Source organism: Notolepis coatsorum, assembly GCF_963971535.1.
Source record: "Notolepis coatsorum genome assembly, chromosome: 1".
NCBI classification, from domain to species: Eukaryota; Metazoa; Chordata; class Actinopteri; order Aulopiformes; family Paralepididae; genus Notolepis; species Notolepis coatsorum.
In genome coordinates, this window is record NC_140165.1 from 106,893,284 (window position 1) to 106,910,783 (window position 17,500).

The 17,500-nt window shown below is 43.6% G+C and overlaps 1 protein-coding gene across 1 annotated transcript in view; it reads right to left on the reverse strand.

Annotated features, from left to right (window-relative positions):
- dync2h1 (dynein cytoplasmic 2 heavy chain 1) overlaps nt 1–17,500 on the reverse strand; it is a gene marked incomplete at its 5' end in the record, with an annotated part of 340,281 nt that overhangs the window by 34,806 nt on the left and 287,975 nt on the right. Inside the window, 7 exons of the mRNA XM_084336726.1 lie at nt 698–748; nt 1,727–1,792; nt 12,120–12,209; nt 13,236–13,379; nt 16,365–16,499; nt 17,015–17,134; nt 17,367–17,500. The exon at nt 17,367–17,500 is cut by the window's right edge and continues 30 nt beyond it. Of these exons, the coding sequence (XP_084192852.1) occupies nt 698–748; nt 1,727–1,792; nt 12,120–12,209; nt 13,236–13,379; nt 16,365–16,499; nt 17,015–17,134; nt 17,367–17,500 (740 nt within the window). The remainder of the gene's footprint in view (nt 1–697; nt 749–1,726; nt 1,793–12,119; nt 12,210–13,235; nt 13,380–16,364; nt 16,500–17,014; nt 17,135–17,366) is intronic.

A 17,500-nucleotide genomic window follows, 5' to 3' on the forward strand; every position in this document is an offset into this window, starting at 1 on the left:
TGTGTAGATTTATCTGAACGGCACTGCCTAGGCATACTGTACCAGTCACTACGCAGCTGAGGGCATAAATTAGTGATGGTAATCACCTGGGTGGGGTAGAACGGGAAAGGCACACAGTTTTCTGACCGCTTTGGTCCCAGCTTCGATGTGAATTGATTTTCTAAATAAATCGGATATCCATCGATATCTGACAACGGAACTCAGAGTGTGGAGACTATTATTGGATAGAAAGCGCGTACGGAATACCTCCCGACTGCCTCTAGAAGCGGACCCAGGCAGAGGCCGCTACAATCTGTCTTAATCTCTCCTTGACTATAAAGTGGACACAGCCCGTTCTGCCTGTGACACTGACAGCCTGTTTCTATGGCCAGGCTGTGTCAGTCAGTACATTGTCAAGGTTTTTCTTTACTACATTTTCTAAGTATTCTGCCACCATGTACTCTCTCTCTCTCTGAGTCTGAGTATTAGAGTCAAACAGAAGTCTAATTTACTTAGTTGATTTGTTCCTCTATTTGATATCATTATTTTGGTTTTGATAGTTTGGTTGGGCCAGATTGGTTGGTCTGTGTTCTGGAGCCCTGGTGTTTGTGGGCTTCAGAACCAGCTGGCAGAGCTTCAGGACCAGCTGGCAGAACTTCAGGGCCAGCTGGCAGAGTGACTCTTATTTTTGTTCAACTCTGTCTCTCTGTCTTCTTACCTCTTTTCTGAAAATGTCTCCGACAGCAGCTCCAGTGAAGACCTCCCACTCCTACAGAAAAAAGCACACACACACGCACATCTCTAATGTAGCTACCTGCAACCATAATCGCTCCTGACAAACACACACACATACAGTATCTAATGTACAGTAGGTACCTGCAACCATAATCGCTCCTGACAAACACACACGCACATCTCTAATGTAGCTACCTGCAACCATAATCGCTCCTGACAAACACACACACACATCTCTAATGTAGCTACCTGCAACAATAATCGCTCCTGACAAACACACACACACATCTCTAATGTAGCTACCTGCAACCATAAGCCCTCCTGACAAACGCATACAGTATCTAATGTACAGTAGGTACCTACAACCATAAGCCCTCCTGACAAACGCATACAGTATCTAATGTACAGTAGGTACCTGCAACCATAAGCCCTCCTGACAAACACACATATTTTTTTTTTTTATCCACTTTCTCATAATTTTTCTATTTTTCTCCCATCCCAATTTCGTATATCGCCAATTCTCCCCTTCAATTCTCCCCTCCCCTGTCTTGAACGTTGCTAGACTATGCCTCCCACTGGTCGGCTGTAGTGAGGATAGAAGCCTTGAATCACGTGTCCCCTCCGGTACACGAGGAGGCAGCCTGTCGCATCTTTTCACCAGACAGCGCGGACTCTCAGTGGCGAGGAGTAATGCGTGGGAGGCTCACGCTGCCCCCGATACTTCCTGTCTCTGCTGTACAGGCGTCACCCAACCTACCTGTAGGAGTCGCTGTCCACAACGTCCAATCCCCACCCATCGACTTTCCACCCGCTACCTCTGCCAATTGAGATAGTATGATGACTGGCCCAAGCCGCAGGCAACGCTGACTCGGGGAGTCGAGACCGGAGTCTCTTGCATTGGTGACGAGCGCAATCTCCGCTACGCCACCCAGCCGCCACACACACACATAGTAATGTAGGTACGGTGGTGGAGGGGGTGTGATGAGGGGGGGCATGGTGGTATTAGACTCACATTCTCCTGGAACAGCTCCGGGTGCATACCTCTAACAAAATACATAGCAAACGTCACCTGATCAGCCTGGGGAGAGAAAGAGAGAGAGACAAACACACACAAACACATTTTAGATGCTTTATTTATGTCCACATAAATACAGAGTACATTAAGGACATGAACACTAACAGTGCAATTAGCTCATTGGGAGTTATTCAATTACGTTTGTGACTGTGCAGCATTCATCCTACACATACAATATTGACACAGATGATGTTTCAAAAACAGATACAATAGCATTTCCGTAAAACTATATCTACTCTATGGGTACAAAAAGCAACGCTGTCTCCAAATAGAGCGGCTACCAATAATAGCAGATATAGAGCGATACCTTGCTAACTGATTAGCCTTTCTCTTGGAGATGTGGGCCGTCTGAAGGCCCCTAACCACCAGCTTGTGAACATGACCCAGGCTGCCAAAAATGTTAACTAAAAGTTGACACTTAGCCTAGTTGTGAGATGTTCAGCTTGAGCTGCTGATATTTCAGCAACTTGGTTAAAAAGGCTTCCCCCAGGCTGTGGTCGAAGGTAGAGCCAACCTATAGAATAAACACCTCTCTACTACTCTCATTAACCACCACAACGTCAGGGGTGTTGGCTGAGATGTTACAGAACACCTCTGAACCATTATCACACAGGCCAAACATGCTGGGCTTAACAGTACAGTGCTTGTACAGTGATGTACAGTGATGTACACACACACACACACACACACACACACACAGATAGAGAGACAGAGCGAGAGAGAGCGAGACAGAGAAAAAGAAAGACATTGATTGATTGAAAACTTTATTAACAGATTGCAGAATGGGTACAATACAGTACAGCTCAATACAAACAACTGCTAAGAGGATGAAGACCAGAAAAAGACTTTCGTCTTGTTTACATAAGGGTGCTCCATTTTCAATTCATCAAGACATTTATGACATACAAGACATACAAATATACGGTACTGTGTAAGAAAGAGAGAACATCATAAAAAAAATAGAAGTCCGAAGGGGAAGAAACTGTACATTAGAGGGGATTGGGTGGGGTGGGGGAGTGGGGGGACGGGATTTTGACATTTACCGGGGCCAGTTTCGAATTGCAGCCACCCGTAGGTGCTCTTTGAGAGCGGTTTTGAAGGAGGGTAGGGATTCACATTCATTTACGGCTGTGGGTAGGGCGTTCCACATTATTGTGGCATAATTGCGAAACGTGTTTAGTCCCTTGTTTGAGCCGAATCTGGGTTTAACATGATTTGTGGAGCTCCCTCTGGTGTTGTGGTCGTGGACTTCACTGACCTTTGGGAAGTATTTTGACATGTACATGGGTATCTTTGTGGTGTAGTGTATCTTGTATACCAGGCCCATTGCAAGTTGCTGTACTCTATCGTCTACTCTAAGCCATCCTAGATTGTCAAAATAGGCAGGGGTGAGGTGGGTTTTAGGAGTAAGGCCAAGCAGTAGTCTGACCAGTTTGTTTTGTGATGTTTGGAGCCTTGTTTTTAGGGCCTTTGAGGTGCTTTGGTACCATGAGGTGCACGCATAGTCAAAGAAAACTTGAATGAGTGCTCCTGTTAAGAGTCTTCAAGGTATTCTTATTTACCAGATAGGAGATCCTGTACACAAATCTTGTTCGTTGGTTGACTTTTTTGATTATATTGGTTGCCATTTTGTCACAGGAAAGATTTGCCTCTAGGATGGAACCCAGGTAGGTAATTTCATCTTTCCTTGTGACAATATTGTCACCCACTGTAACTGAGAAGCTGTTGGCCTTGCTGGGTTTGCTATTTGATCCAAAGAGAATGGATTCCGTTTTACCTAGGTGTAATGATAGTTTGTTATCAGCGAGCCAGGTGCAGATTCTACAGAGTTCAGAGCTGAGGGCTGAGACCAGCAGGGACGAGTCATCCGTGAACAGGAACAAGTTGCAGTCACAAGCTGATGACATGTCATTTGCATAAATTTGACAGATGGAGAGAGAAGGAGAGAGAAAGAGAGACAGAGATGGAAAGAGAGACAGGGAGAGAAAGAGAGAGAGAAAGAAAGACAGAGATGGAGAGAGACAGGGAGAGAGGGACAGAGAGACAGAGAGAGAGAAAGACAGAAAGACAGGGAAAGAGAGATGGTTAGATCCCAATTATATTGTTCCTTAATAGCCGACTGTCATGCCCATCTGTATGATACTATTGTGTATCGCTGACAGTCTTGCAACTTTCTTTTAATGTTCTTCAGGAAGCTTTATCAAATCATAAATTAGTCCTCAATGCTAGTAAAACTAAATTGATGCTGTTCTCCAGCACCAGACATTTTGATTATGATGTATATACACATATATCTACTGTAAACAGTTCTAACATTGAGAGAGTCACAAGTATAAATATCTTGGCTTGTGGCTCGATGAGAAACTTTTATTTAAATTCCATGTGGATAATCTTGCTTCCAAGCTGCGACAGAAAATTGGATTCCTGTACCTTCCTGGATCTGAAATAGATCCAGCTCGTCTGTGATTAGCAGGAAGTGGATTGTTGAATCTGTTTTGTTTGTCAATTTTGGAATATGGTGATGCAATTTATAACTTAATCTGATAAACTGTCTTTGTTTTGTAAGCTTGTCGTCACTGTAAATGAGGATAACCTCAGTGTCTGATGGGTTGAAATAAAGGTTTGTAACTAAATTAAATAAACAACAGAGGTAGGAGCAACTACCGCTACATTTATACATGTATTCAGCTGAGCCAAAATACTTAAGAAAACATACTATACACCCCATAGTGCTTAACATGATTATTGTATGGTATATGAGGTAAAGAAATTTATGAAAATAACCAACTCCATGTCGCAATTCAGCCCAATTTGGGGAAATGTCTCATTTAAACCAGGCAAACTGGATGCTGGATTCAAACTATGGACAAAAGAAGGAATAACTAAAATATCTGACCTTTACAAAGAGGGGGTCTTGATGTCTTTTGAGGAACTATCAATAAAATACAGCATCCCAAGGAAGCACTTTTTTAAATACTTGCAATTGAGAAGTTTAATTTCCTCTCTGCAAAACCATTCACTGGTAATTCCTACACTTTCATCTTTAGAAAAGATTATCATCAAGAACTGCAATAGCAAAGGCTTGATATCACTGTTCTATAACTGGCTTGTATCTGGTTCAGATGAGACGTCAATACCTAGACTGGAGTCATGGAAGCTGGACTTGGGAGAGGAGATCTCAAACGAGGACTGGAACAGAGCGTGCGAGGAGGCTCAGACACAGACAGCCAACACTAGCTTAAAAATACTGAATACTGATGCAGACTTATATAACTCCTGTCAAACTGAATAAATATAACAGCAATACACCAGACAGTTGCTTTAAATGTACCGAGGCTCGGGGAACTTTTATACACTGTATTTTGGAATGTGACAAAATCAAGAAGTTCTGGGGGGAGGTGGTGAATAAAATCAAAGATGTCTTGTCAGTGAATATCCCATTAGACTCCAAAATGATATTGCTACACCTATATCCAGTAAATCTCAAACTGAGAACCAAACAATACAAATGTATTGACTTTACTATACTGCAGGCAAAAAGAACAATAGCTTTCAATTGGAAGAAATTTGACGCACCCACAATCGGTGCTTGGATTAAGAACATGGCACAGACTTCCGGTTTGACCGCGGAAGAACATGGCTGCTTAACTCGCGAGCTCCCCGACAGCAAAATGACTTAGCCCCGGAAAACATTTATTAACAACACCAGGGTACATATTTAATAGGGATGAGACGTATGGCGTATGGCGCACACGATTCCAACTGAAAAGGACGACGGAATGGCAGAGAATGAAGACATAACGGGAGAAAAAGATGGCGACGATGATTGTGAACAAGAAGCCACGCTGCTGAACATATACAACGAGCTCAAAGACTTCAGAAAAGACAATGAGCGTCAATTTCGGGAGATAAGAAATGACATGAACAAAATGAACGACAGGCTCGATGAAACTGAGGGGAGAATCGGAGAAAATGAGAACGTGCTTGGTGCGGCGACGGCTCTAATAAAAAAGCTAATGCAGAGGCAGGCCGACGTGGAGGCTAAACTACTCGACCAGGAGGGCAGGACGAGGAGAGAGAACCTGCGGGTGTATGGTATCCCGGAGGAAAAAGAGGGGAAAGACATGCATGGATTTCTAGACGGCTTGTTTAAAGATGCCCTCGGTCTGCCTCAGGACATGGACCTTCGTATCGAAAGAGCACACCGGGCACTGGCCCCGAGGCCTAACAACCCACAGCTGAAGCCACGGTCAATCGTGGTTAAGTTTGGGAGTTACAAAATGAAGGAAGAGATAATACGCCGAACATGGCAGAAGAAGAACGTCTCATGTGGCAACGATCGCTTCTATGTCGACCATGACTTCCCCACCGAAATACTGAAGAAGCGAGGAGAATATGCCGAGGCCAAGAGAATAATGAAGGAGAAGAATCTCAAGTTCCAGACACCGTATCCAGCGAAGATGAGGGTATTCTACGAGGATGGCACCCGCCTGTACCAGAGCGCGGCGGAGGCGACGGCGGATATGGCAAAGCGTGGATTCAAGATCACCGTGGTGAACCCGACTACCGACCCGGACCGAGAGGAGATAATGCGGCTGTCTACCTGGCAGACAATGGGAGGAAAACGGGGACCGGGGGACGACATGCAGACGACGGGGACTGAGCGCCCCACACAGCAGGGCAATGGTCATCACGGATACCGGGAGAAACTGCAGGGATTCAGACGGGGACAGTCGGAGGCGGACAATTGAGATAAAGTTCATGAAGCGCATGAATACAGATAAGTCACGGGGGCATCGTCATAGAGTAAATAACATCAAAAAATGTCAATATGTATATAGAGAATAATAAAAAAAAAAAAGACGTGAAATGAAAATAGAGGGCAATGGTTAGAAGAATATAATAAAAGTATGGGAGGGGAAATATCCCAGATGGATACAGGAAAAATATAACGAAATGAACCACAGGCCATCATGGCTATGTCATAGAAGTTACAATGTACCAAGATATATCTGAAAGATATACAAATGTTAATGCTTGGAAACGTTACCGTTTTGTCAAGTTCAGTTGAATTGATCGCACTGTATATAGATTACAGTGTGAGCCATACGTTACGTCAGGGTTTACAAGATAATAGGGGCACAGTTTTGGGCAATCTGCCTCGTGCTGTATGCACTCCTCTGTTAGTCGAGGGGGACCAAGGTGCATGGGTGAGTATCGATTTCACCCTCGGTACGACTGTTCTATCTGGGGTCATATCGAACGTAGCTTGGGTAAATGTGGGGGGGGGGAAGTGTATTTATGTTTTTATATGTTCTTTTTTATTTCATTGTATGCTATACTACTGTATATATATCTTCACACTCTCAGGCACTAGACTACGTCATGGATTGCACAGGGGAGATGCACTACGAGAAATATGGGGCTGATTAAAATAATATCGTGGAATATAGACGGATGTCATCATCCCATTAAGAGAAAGAAGATATTGACGTTCTTGAAACAAAAAAAGGCAGATATTGCACTAATTCAGGAATCACACCTGGATGAAGAAGAGTCGGCCAAGCTTAAAAGGGATTGGGTGGGACAAATATACTATAGCACGTTCTCTTCTAGGAAGAGGGGAGTGGCAATATTGGTGAGAAAAAACTTAGACCTAAAGGTACACAATAGTTTCTCACATGATGAGGGAAGATGGGTTATACTGGATGCTGATTTAGAGGGACAGAGGACTACTTTAGCTAATATATATGCGCCCAACGGGTCGTCCTCAGACTTTTTCCATGAGGTATGTGAGGTGATCAGGAAAATAGGGAATAGCAACGTAATCATAGGGGGGGACTTCAACTTGGTTGGAAACACCTTGATAGACAGATCATATCAACCCAAAACCGCTGACAACACAGGGAGACTGGCGGTTGGTGTTCTGATAGAGGAATTGGGTCTAGTGGATGTTTGGAGGGTTATGAACCCACAAGAAAGAGACTACACGTTTTACTCTCACCCACATTCCTCATACTCTAGAATAGATTATTTCCTGATCTCTAGCGCACTTGTAGAACAGGTTGCAAGTACTGGGATAGGGAACATTGTAATATCTGACCATGCTCCGGTTGATTTAGTGATCACATCCATGGAAGAAGGGCAACGATCTCGGAGATGGCGATTCAATAACCTAATGTTAAATGATGAAGGATCGTGTACATACATTAGAACTATATTTAAGGAATTTTGGGAACTTAATGAAGGGTCAATAGATGATAGTGGCATAATGTGGGACACATGTAAAGCTTACATGAGAGGACGACTCATACAATACGGTGCGATACTAAAAAGGGCGGAGAAACAAAAAATGACAATGTTAGATGAGGAAATTAAAATACTTTCGAAACAGCACAGCCAAAGACCAGACCCAGAAACGTGGAGGAACCTAAGCAAATCCAAATACGAATTGAACAACATATATCAAAAGAAGGCTGAATATGCGTTATTTAGGACCAACCAAAAATATTATGAACAAGGGGAGAGAGCGGGTAAAATATTAGCGAATCGGGTTAAACAAATGCATAATCAGAATATTATATCCTCGATTCGTAATAAAGATGACAAGATTATTACAGACAAAAAGGAAATTAATAATGTCTTCAGGTGCTTCTACCAGGACTTATATACCCCACAGAAGGCGGTGGATCAGCTAAAAATGGACGCGTTCTTCGACAAAATCAAATTACCGTCATTATCGAAACAACAGGTAAAATCAATGGAGGGGGGGGTCTCGATAGAAGAAATACACGCGGCAATCAACAGCCTTAAATTGGGTAAAGCACCAGGAGACGACGGGTTTACTCCCGATTTCTACAAACAATTCAGTGATATAATCGCTCCGAGATTATTAAAAGTATATGAGGACTCACTGATAAAGGGGGGATTGCCCACTAGCCTGAGATCTGCCACTATTACATTACTACAGAAAAAGGGCAAAGACCCTCAATGCTGTGGAAGCTATAGACCTATATCCCTGAGCAACTTGGAAGAAAAAGTATTGGCAAAGATACTTGCGAATAGAATAGAAGATGTACTACCAACTTTGGTGCATTCAGATCAAGTGGGCTTTGTGAAGGGGAGAAACTCAGCTGATAATATCCGCAGACTCCTACACATAATGTGGAAGGTAAGGAATGATATAGAACCTACAGTGGCCTTCTCATTGGATGCCGAAAAGGCCTTTGATAAGGTGGAATTTGCATTCTTATTTCACACGCTAGAGCGCTTCGGGTTTGGTCCATCGTTTACTGGGTGGGTAAAACTGTTATACACAAATCAGTATTGACCAACGGGATCGTGTCCTCGCCCTTTAACCTAGGGCGGGGGACGAGGCAAGGTTCCCCGCTTTCTCCCCAAATGTTTGCGCTTTTCCTCGAACCACTTGCTATCGCACTGAGGAATAATCAGGACATCAAAGGGATAATAGCGGGGCAGGTAGAACATAAATTATTTTTATATGCGGACGATATCTTATTGGTATCCAGCAATCCCCGAACAGCAGTTGGGATCATTGGAAATGTTATCGAGTCCTTCTCCGAAATATCTGGATACACAATCAACTGGAGCAAGTCAGAAGCAATGCCTCTCTCTAAATGCTGTCCCCCTGATATCAGAAGGGGGTGGCAATACAGATGGATGCCGTCAGGATTGATATACCTAGGAATAAAGCTGATCCCAGGTCTGAAAGAGTTGATGCAAGCCAATATTGCCCCTATAATCGAACACATTAGTGCTCTGACCCAGAATTGGGCCAAAATGAATATGTCCCTCCTGGGAAAGATAAACCTAGTGAAAATGATATTAGCTCCCAAGTTAAACTATATCCTATATATGTTGCCGCTGACTCTCCCGACCCAGTTACTCAAACAGTATGACAAAGTCATTAATGTATATCTGTGGGGGGGCAAAAGGCCGCTGTTTGGACGGACCAAAATGTATGCAGCAAAGGAAAATGGCGGTTTATCCCTGCCTAAACTAGACTGGTATCACTATGCATTCTCGCTCTCCCAGCTCTCCAAACTGAATCACTCGTCTGAGGAGGCACCTGCTTGGGTCAAGATGGAGGAGGAAATGATATATCCCTCATCTCTGGAATCCTTCCTGACACAATCAGACAGACCTACACCTCTTAAAAACCCTTTGATGGCATTTATCAGGGAAACTTGGAATCAATCGCACAAAATGACTGGTGATAGCCCATACTTAACTACGAGAGCCTCTATATGGTATAATAAGAAACTAAAGATTGGGAAGAAATCAGTCATATGGGACGATTGGGTTAAAAGGGGGATACATGTACTGGGTGATATAGCCGGGGAGGATGGGGTTTTGCCTTTTGAGGATATTAAGGAGGATTTTGATATAGATAATAAAAACGTTTATAAATTCCTACAGATTAGACATTGTATATCGTCATCAATAGGAGGACCAAAGTGCGGCCCAATTACTGCAATTCAAGAAATATTCTATAAAGGATGGCGCAGGAAAGGCGGTGCGTCAAGATTTTATGATGTTATAAGAGAATACAATGCACCCAAAGTGGCGGGTTTGAGATTGAGCTGGGAGAACGATGTACATGAGGATATTACTGAGGAAATGTGGGAGAAACTGGTATCCAAATGGAGTCAATTCTCTAGGGAGGCGCAATCACAACTTATTTTTTACAAAGTACTGAACAGAAGCTATTGGACGCCTAGTAAGCTGGCCAGACTGAAATTAAGGGACAGTGACATCTGCTGGAGATGTGAGAAGGAGACAGGCACTTTACTGCACATGTTGTACGAATGTGAGAAGGTCCGGAAAATGTGGGATCAAATTGTGATATTCCTAAGTAAGGTCCTGAATGTGAAGATAAATAACGCCCCAATGGCATGTGTTTTGGGTATAGTACCGAAAGGGATTAAACTGCCTAAATACCGGGGAATGTGGTATAGAATGGCCATGATATCAGGATGTAGAATTGCATTACGACATTGGAAATCACCTGTTGATATTACTTTTAAAGAATGGATGGAACTAATGTTTCGGACAGCATCATATGAAAGGGTGACGTATAGAGTCGCAGGGAGAGAGGATATTTTCGCTGAGATATGGGACAGTTTTCTACACCTGACTGAACGATCTGAGGACAAATGATTAAGATGGGATTACAATATTATCAAGGATGAATATGAAAAAGGGGACTTGATCTGATGGTACTTGTGCTCTATAATATATTATGTAGGTATATGCATACGTATGTGCATCAGGGACATATATGCACAATGTATAGTAATGTTGTTGTTTTTTTTGTAAGTGCTTTTTTAATTTCCATGTCAGTTGTTAATGTGTTTGTATGAGTCTTTTACATGTTTTATATGTTGTTAAAAAAAAGAAAAAAAGGCGAATCTTGGATGTTGCATTATGCTATGGAAAGATATTGTAAATGTTGAAAAGATTTGTGCAAAAATATAAAAAAAAAAAAAAAAGAACATGGCACAATGCATGTCAATGGAGAAAATAACATATATCCTCAGGAACAAAATTGAGGTTTACGAGGATATATGGAAACCATTAAATGAATATCTGAGAAGGGAAGATATAGGAGGGCTTCTATAGGATGAGTCCCCCCGCTCTCTCCCGTGGTCAGTTGACCCCGGGGAAGAGCGGAGGCACGCCATTGAAGGTGTTGTAAAGATGTCATTTATTTAAAAAAAGAAATTCACTTATTTTGATCTATGTACGAGTTATCTTACTGGAGGTACCATTGAGTGTATGTATTATTTCTATATGATAACAGTAAAAGTGGACTTAAAGATGCTAAGAGAGAGAAAAGGGGAGGGGGGAGGGGGTATGTGGGTATACTTGTGGAGAAAAGGAACAAAAAATTATTGACGACAATGAAAACCTGACTTGTGTACTGTAAAACCCAATAAAAATATTGTATAAAAAAAAGTAAACAACAGAGTTGACAAAGTGATAGGAACTGTAGCAGTAGATACATATGGATTATATATCAGAGAGATAGGAACTGATCTTGAACAGGAATTTATGCCGACCTTCAACCGGAAGTTATTCTGACCTTCAACAGAAGTGGTATTGACCTAGAACAGGAAGTGATACTGACCTTCAACAGAAGTGATGCTGACCTAGAACAGGAAGTGATACTGACCTTCAACAGAAGTGATGCTGACCTAGAACAGGAAGTGATACTGACCTTCAACAGAAGTGATGCTGACCTAGAACAGGAAGTGATACTGACCTTCAACAGAAGTGATGCTGACCTAGAACAGGAAGTGATACTAACCTTGAACAGTGAACGACAGACGTATTCATACACCGTCCTCCGTAGACTGGCCTCCAACACCGTCATCCTCACATCAGTACTGTCAGCCTCCTACACACACGTACACACACACATCTATATATATACAGTATGTATATGTATGTACTGTATGTGTGTGTGTATACAGGTGCAGCTCAATCAATTAGAATATTGTGGAAAAGTCTATATATTTAGCTGTATTGAGGGCGGCTACGTGGCGCAGTGGGCAAGGCGCTCGCAACGAATGCTGGAGACTAGGCTCGAACAGGATGCCTCCTGTTCGAGCCCCGCTCTCCACATTGCTTTCAGTTTAGCTGGTCGTCCACAGTAATACACATTGGCCGTATTACGGGGAGGGAAACTGAAGGGTGGGGATCGGGCGTTGTGGACAGCGACTCCTACAGGTCGGTTGGTGCGCCTGCGCAGTAGAATCAAGAAGCGACGGGGGCGGGGCCCCTCCAAAGCCCAGACCCCCGACGCTGAGAGATCGAGCTGCGCAGGTGAAAAGATGCGACGGCTGTTACCTCGAGTATCGGAGGGGACTCGTGCTATGTATGACTTAGTCCACATTGCAGCCGGCTTGTGGGAGGCAAGAAACAGCGTTCGAAAGAGGGTTGAATTGGACAATATGAAAATTGGGATGGGAGAAAAATAGAAAATGGGAGAAAAAAGTGGATCAAAAAAAATATTTAGCTGTATTGATGCAGTCATTTGTGCAAAAGGAGCCCCAACCAAGTACTGAGTGAACATACATGAACATACTTTTCAGAAGGCCGACATTTCTATACAAAAGAAAAATACATCTATTTTAATTTTTTTATTGGTGATACAGAATTTTGGGCTTTCATGAGCTGTAAGACATAATCATCCAAATTAAAACAAATAAAGGCTTGAAATATTTGACTTTGTGTGTAATGACTCTATAATCTACAAGAGTTTCGCTTTTTGAATTGAATTACTGAAATAAAATAACTTTTCCACGACATTCTAATTTATCAAGCTGCACCTGTATGTATATATATGTGTGTATATCTGTATATATATGTGTGTATATCTGTATATATATGTGTGTATATGTTTATATGTGTGTATATGTACCTTGTTGCTGATCAGAGTACGGTGGAACAGTCTCAGGAAAGCAGGCAGACTGAACACATACATGCTGTTCAGACGACTCAGATCAGAGATCACAAAATACATCCTACTGGCTGCTTCAGCTAGAGGGAGATACACATCACGTTCCTGACAGAGAGAGAGAGAGAGAGAGAGAGAGAGAGAGAGAGAGAGAGAGAGAGAGAGAGAGAGACAGATATAACATAATGTTTTATTGTTTGTCTGTACTACCTTGTACTCTGTAGTTCATTGTACTAGGAATCAGATCGGAGCCAAACACAGCATATTTTAACTGATCAGTACTACCAGCTATATTAAAACTGATGAAATATGATACTTTTTTGTTAAAAAATAAATGACAAGTGACGACCATTATGGGAAAGCTGTGATGTAGGCAATTTTTTCCCCAAGACTGCCCCCTACAGGATTCTGATGCCATGTCAGACACATCAGTCTATACCAGATAGATAGAGAGATAGAGAGATAGAGAGAGAGAGAGAGAGAGAGAGAGAGAGAGAGAGAGAGAGAGAGAGAGAGAGAGAGAGAGATTTTTTGATTTTAGAAAAACATTTATTTACATATTTCTCATTACAATGTACAATGTGTATGTCAATACAATTAAAAACAACTAACTACACATTATATCGGGCAACATATGTCCCCATCACACTTAAAACCACATAAGATCTCACAATAAAAAAAATGCTAAAATACACCTGTCCGTCTGCAACACAACAAAAAAACATTGAAGCTCCACCCAAACAAAAAAAGTATCCATACTCCCATTCAACACATAATATGTCATCAAGAACAACATATGAGCAACCCAAAAAGGTCCCGTCAGTCCATTTGTGTCAGTTTTTATATCCAGCTCATGAAAAAAAAGATCCCCTTCATCAGGACCTTCCGTTCCACCGAAATAATCCTGCAACAGGTATTGTTCCCCGACGCTCCGCGCTTCAGTCCAATCGTCCAGACAGACCCTGTTGTGACAGGCCGTCCTCAGCCCCAATAAAGAAGCCACTTCCTCTGACCCGGCTACATTCACAACATCTTTCAGTGTCATTGTCCCAACTGCTTGCAGACACTGTCCAAGCCCAGGTCTACTCCCTTCCTGAATGTCCAGCCGGGCTCCACACATCAGAAGCTCCATTATCATGGTAACACTATATTATCCATTTTTCTGAGCTTCTGCACAATCTTTCGTAGTCTAAAAACTTCCTGGGAAGTGTACCCCCCACAGTTCTTCGACCTCATTTGAGTCCTTGCTGAAAAAATAAACATCTCCAAATCTTCAAAAAAATCTTCCACTTTGACACTTCTCAAATTTTTTGTTGTGTGCAGGAACTTCTGTATCTGCCTGACTGCATAAAATTTTTTCCGTTGTGAATCAGACACTTGAGAAGCATTTGGGAACTCATCTTCCTCAACACTTGAGATGTCATCCCCCCATTGTTTTTCAACTTCATCCTCGTCCATACTGGACTGAGAGGAACCTGTGTCGTCTATGACCAAACTTGTCACTCTTTTCTTATCCTGAGAGCCCACCCCTCCATCACTTCCCACCACGCCATCCACTGTCTGACTGTGTACATTGTCCACCACATTCAAATGTTCCCCTATTACTTCACTCGTCAAATTTTTTTGATTCCTTTTTTTACCCTGACGCGGTGTTGGGCTTGAGGCGACAAAAAAACCTCTGCTCTCCTCTGTTACCTCGCCACTTGTTGAAGGGGGGGCAGCATCTCTGATTCCCACCTCCTTACCTACACAACCACTGGTTGAGGGGGGAACAGCGTCTCCCACCCCTCCCTCCTCTGTACCTGCACCACCCGCACCACCCCCTGTTATCCCACAGTCGCCACTAGTTGAGGGGGGGGCAGCTTCCCTCACTCCTCCCTCCTCTGTACCAAGGCTCTGCTTCGTACCTGCTACACCGGTTCTGTGGCCCTGCAGCTGAATACTATCTGCTGCGCTACTGTCGGTCTGCAAAAGGACTCTATTTACATTGCTGGCGTTCTGCAGCGGGACCCTGTTGTCGTCACCGCTCTCTGCTGCGCGCTGCAGCACTCCCCCCTCCTCTGTACCACTACCTGCGCTGATCTCAGCCCCGCGCTCTTCTTGGGGCTGAGGCGGAGGTCGCCTTGCCCCTCTCCCCGCACAATCGCGGGAGATATGACCGAGTTCCCCGCATTTGAAACACTTCCCCGAATTACCAGAACTCACAAAAACCACATAATCAAACTCATCAACCTTTATCTTAAAAACCAACTCAAGCTCCGCTCCGCTGTTGTTTAGAATCATTAAAACCTGTCGCCTGTGTGAGACAACATGCTTTAAAAGCGGAGATTTACATCCCGACGACATTTTTCTTATAGGGGAAATTATCTTCCCATGTCGTGCTAGTTGACTTCTCAATAGTTCATCACTGATGAACGGCGGAACGTTGGAAATAAAGACATTTCTGCCTGGTGTGGAGAGCGGCTCTACAGAAAGAAAAGCCCCGTCAACACTTATCCCCGATTGAACCAGTGTGTGCACCTTGTCCAACGAGTCAAGAAAAATCACTACTCCTTGATTCATCTTCGCAGCTGATTTAATGCTTTTATGTCCAACAATACTTCCAACTGCCAAACTGCAGTCCTCTACTGATACATTAGGAACAGATATCTTAATACCATGCTTTCTACCAATTTTGGAAAAGTCCATATTGGCGTCTGACGTCATCCAGCAGCACAGCCTGGCCGATGCGGCCAAACAAACAAAACACTCCCACTTAACCCTATACACACCAAAACACACAGCAAACCAACCCTACACTTATAATACAATATCCCATAAACAAATTAACAAAATAGACAGATAAAGATAGAAAATAAAACTCACTACACCTCCAACCTCTCCAATCTCATTCTCAGCATGCACCGAGAGAGAGAGAGAGAGAGATAGATAGATAGATAGATAGATAGATAGATAGATAGATAGATAGATAGATACAGACAGACAGACAGACAGACAGACAGACAGACAGACAGACAGACAGACAGACAGACAGACAGACAGACAGACAGACAGACAGACAGACAGACAGACAGACAGACAGAGTGTTAGTACCTGGTCAAGAGAGGCCTGCAGTCTATGAGACTCCAGTAAGGCCTGCTGGATCAGAGCGCTGCTGGTCTTGGTCTGGTTCAGACTGATTATAAGATCTCTGTTCTCTAGTAGATTGCCCTGAGAAGTAGCTAGAGTCTGAGAGTGAGAGTGAGAGAGAGAGAGCCGGTGGGGGGGGGGGGGGGGGGGGGGGGGGGGAGAGAAAGAGAGATAGATATCATTAGGGTTAGGGTACCTCCAGTAGAAGGTTAGGGTACCTCCAGTAGAAGGTTAGGGTACCTCCAGTAGAAGGTCAGGGTACCTCCAGTAGAAGGTTAGGGTACCTCCAGTAGAAGGTTAGGGTACCTCCAGTAGAAGGTTAGGGTACCTCCAGTAGAAGGTTAGGGTACCTCCAGTAGAAGGTCAGGGTACCTCCAGTAGAAGGTTAGGGTACCTCCAGTAGAAGGTTAGGGTACCTCCAGTAGAAGGTTAGGGTACCTCCAGTAGAAGGTTAGGGTACCTCCAGTAGAAGGTCAGGGTACCTCCAGTAGAAGGTTAGGCTACCTCCAGTAGAAGGTTAGGCTACCTCCAGTAGAAGGTTAGGGTACCTCCAGTAGAAGGTTAGGGTACCTCCAGTAGAAGGTTAGGGTACCTCCAGTAGAAGGTTAGGCTACCTCCAGTAGAGAGTCCTCCAACAGGGCTAACTGGACCTTCTTCTCCTCCTCCTGCTGCAGGAGGCTGCTCTTCTCCTTCTCCAACTCTGGTCTCTCTTGTTGGATGGTCAGAGCTAGGAGCTAGCGCGCGTGCACACACACGCGCACGCACACACACACACACACACAAACAGACATACGTTAGGAGTGTAATGGTGCACATATTCGTACTGAACTGTTCAGTACAGGACTTTTGGTTCTGTGCATGTTCTGTGACTTAATAGTCTAGCTTTAACCACGCACATGCTGAATGTAACTTAAAATATGTGAGGAACTTAATGGAGGGATGTGTGTGTGTGTGTGTGTGTGTTACCTGTCCCCGCAGGCCAGCCCTGGTCGTGGTGAAGTTGACTTCAGTAACCACGGCGACGGCATCGGGGGGAATGAAGGGGGCGGGGTTTCGGGTGGCGAGGAAGAGACGGAAGTTTTCATTATAGTCAATGAGCT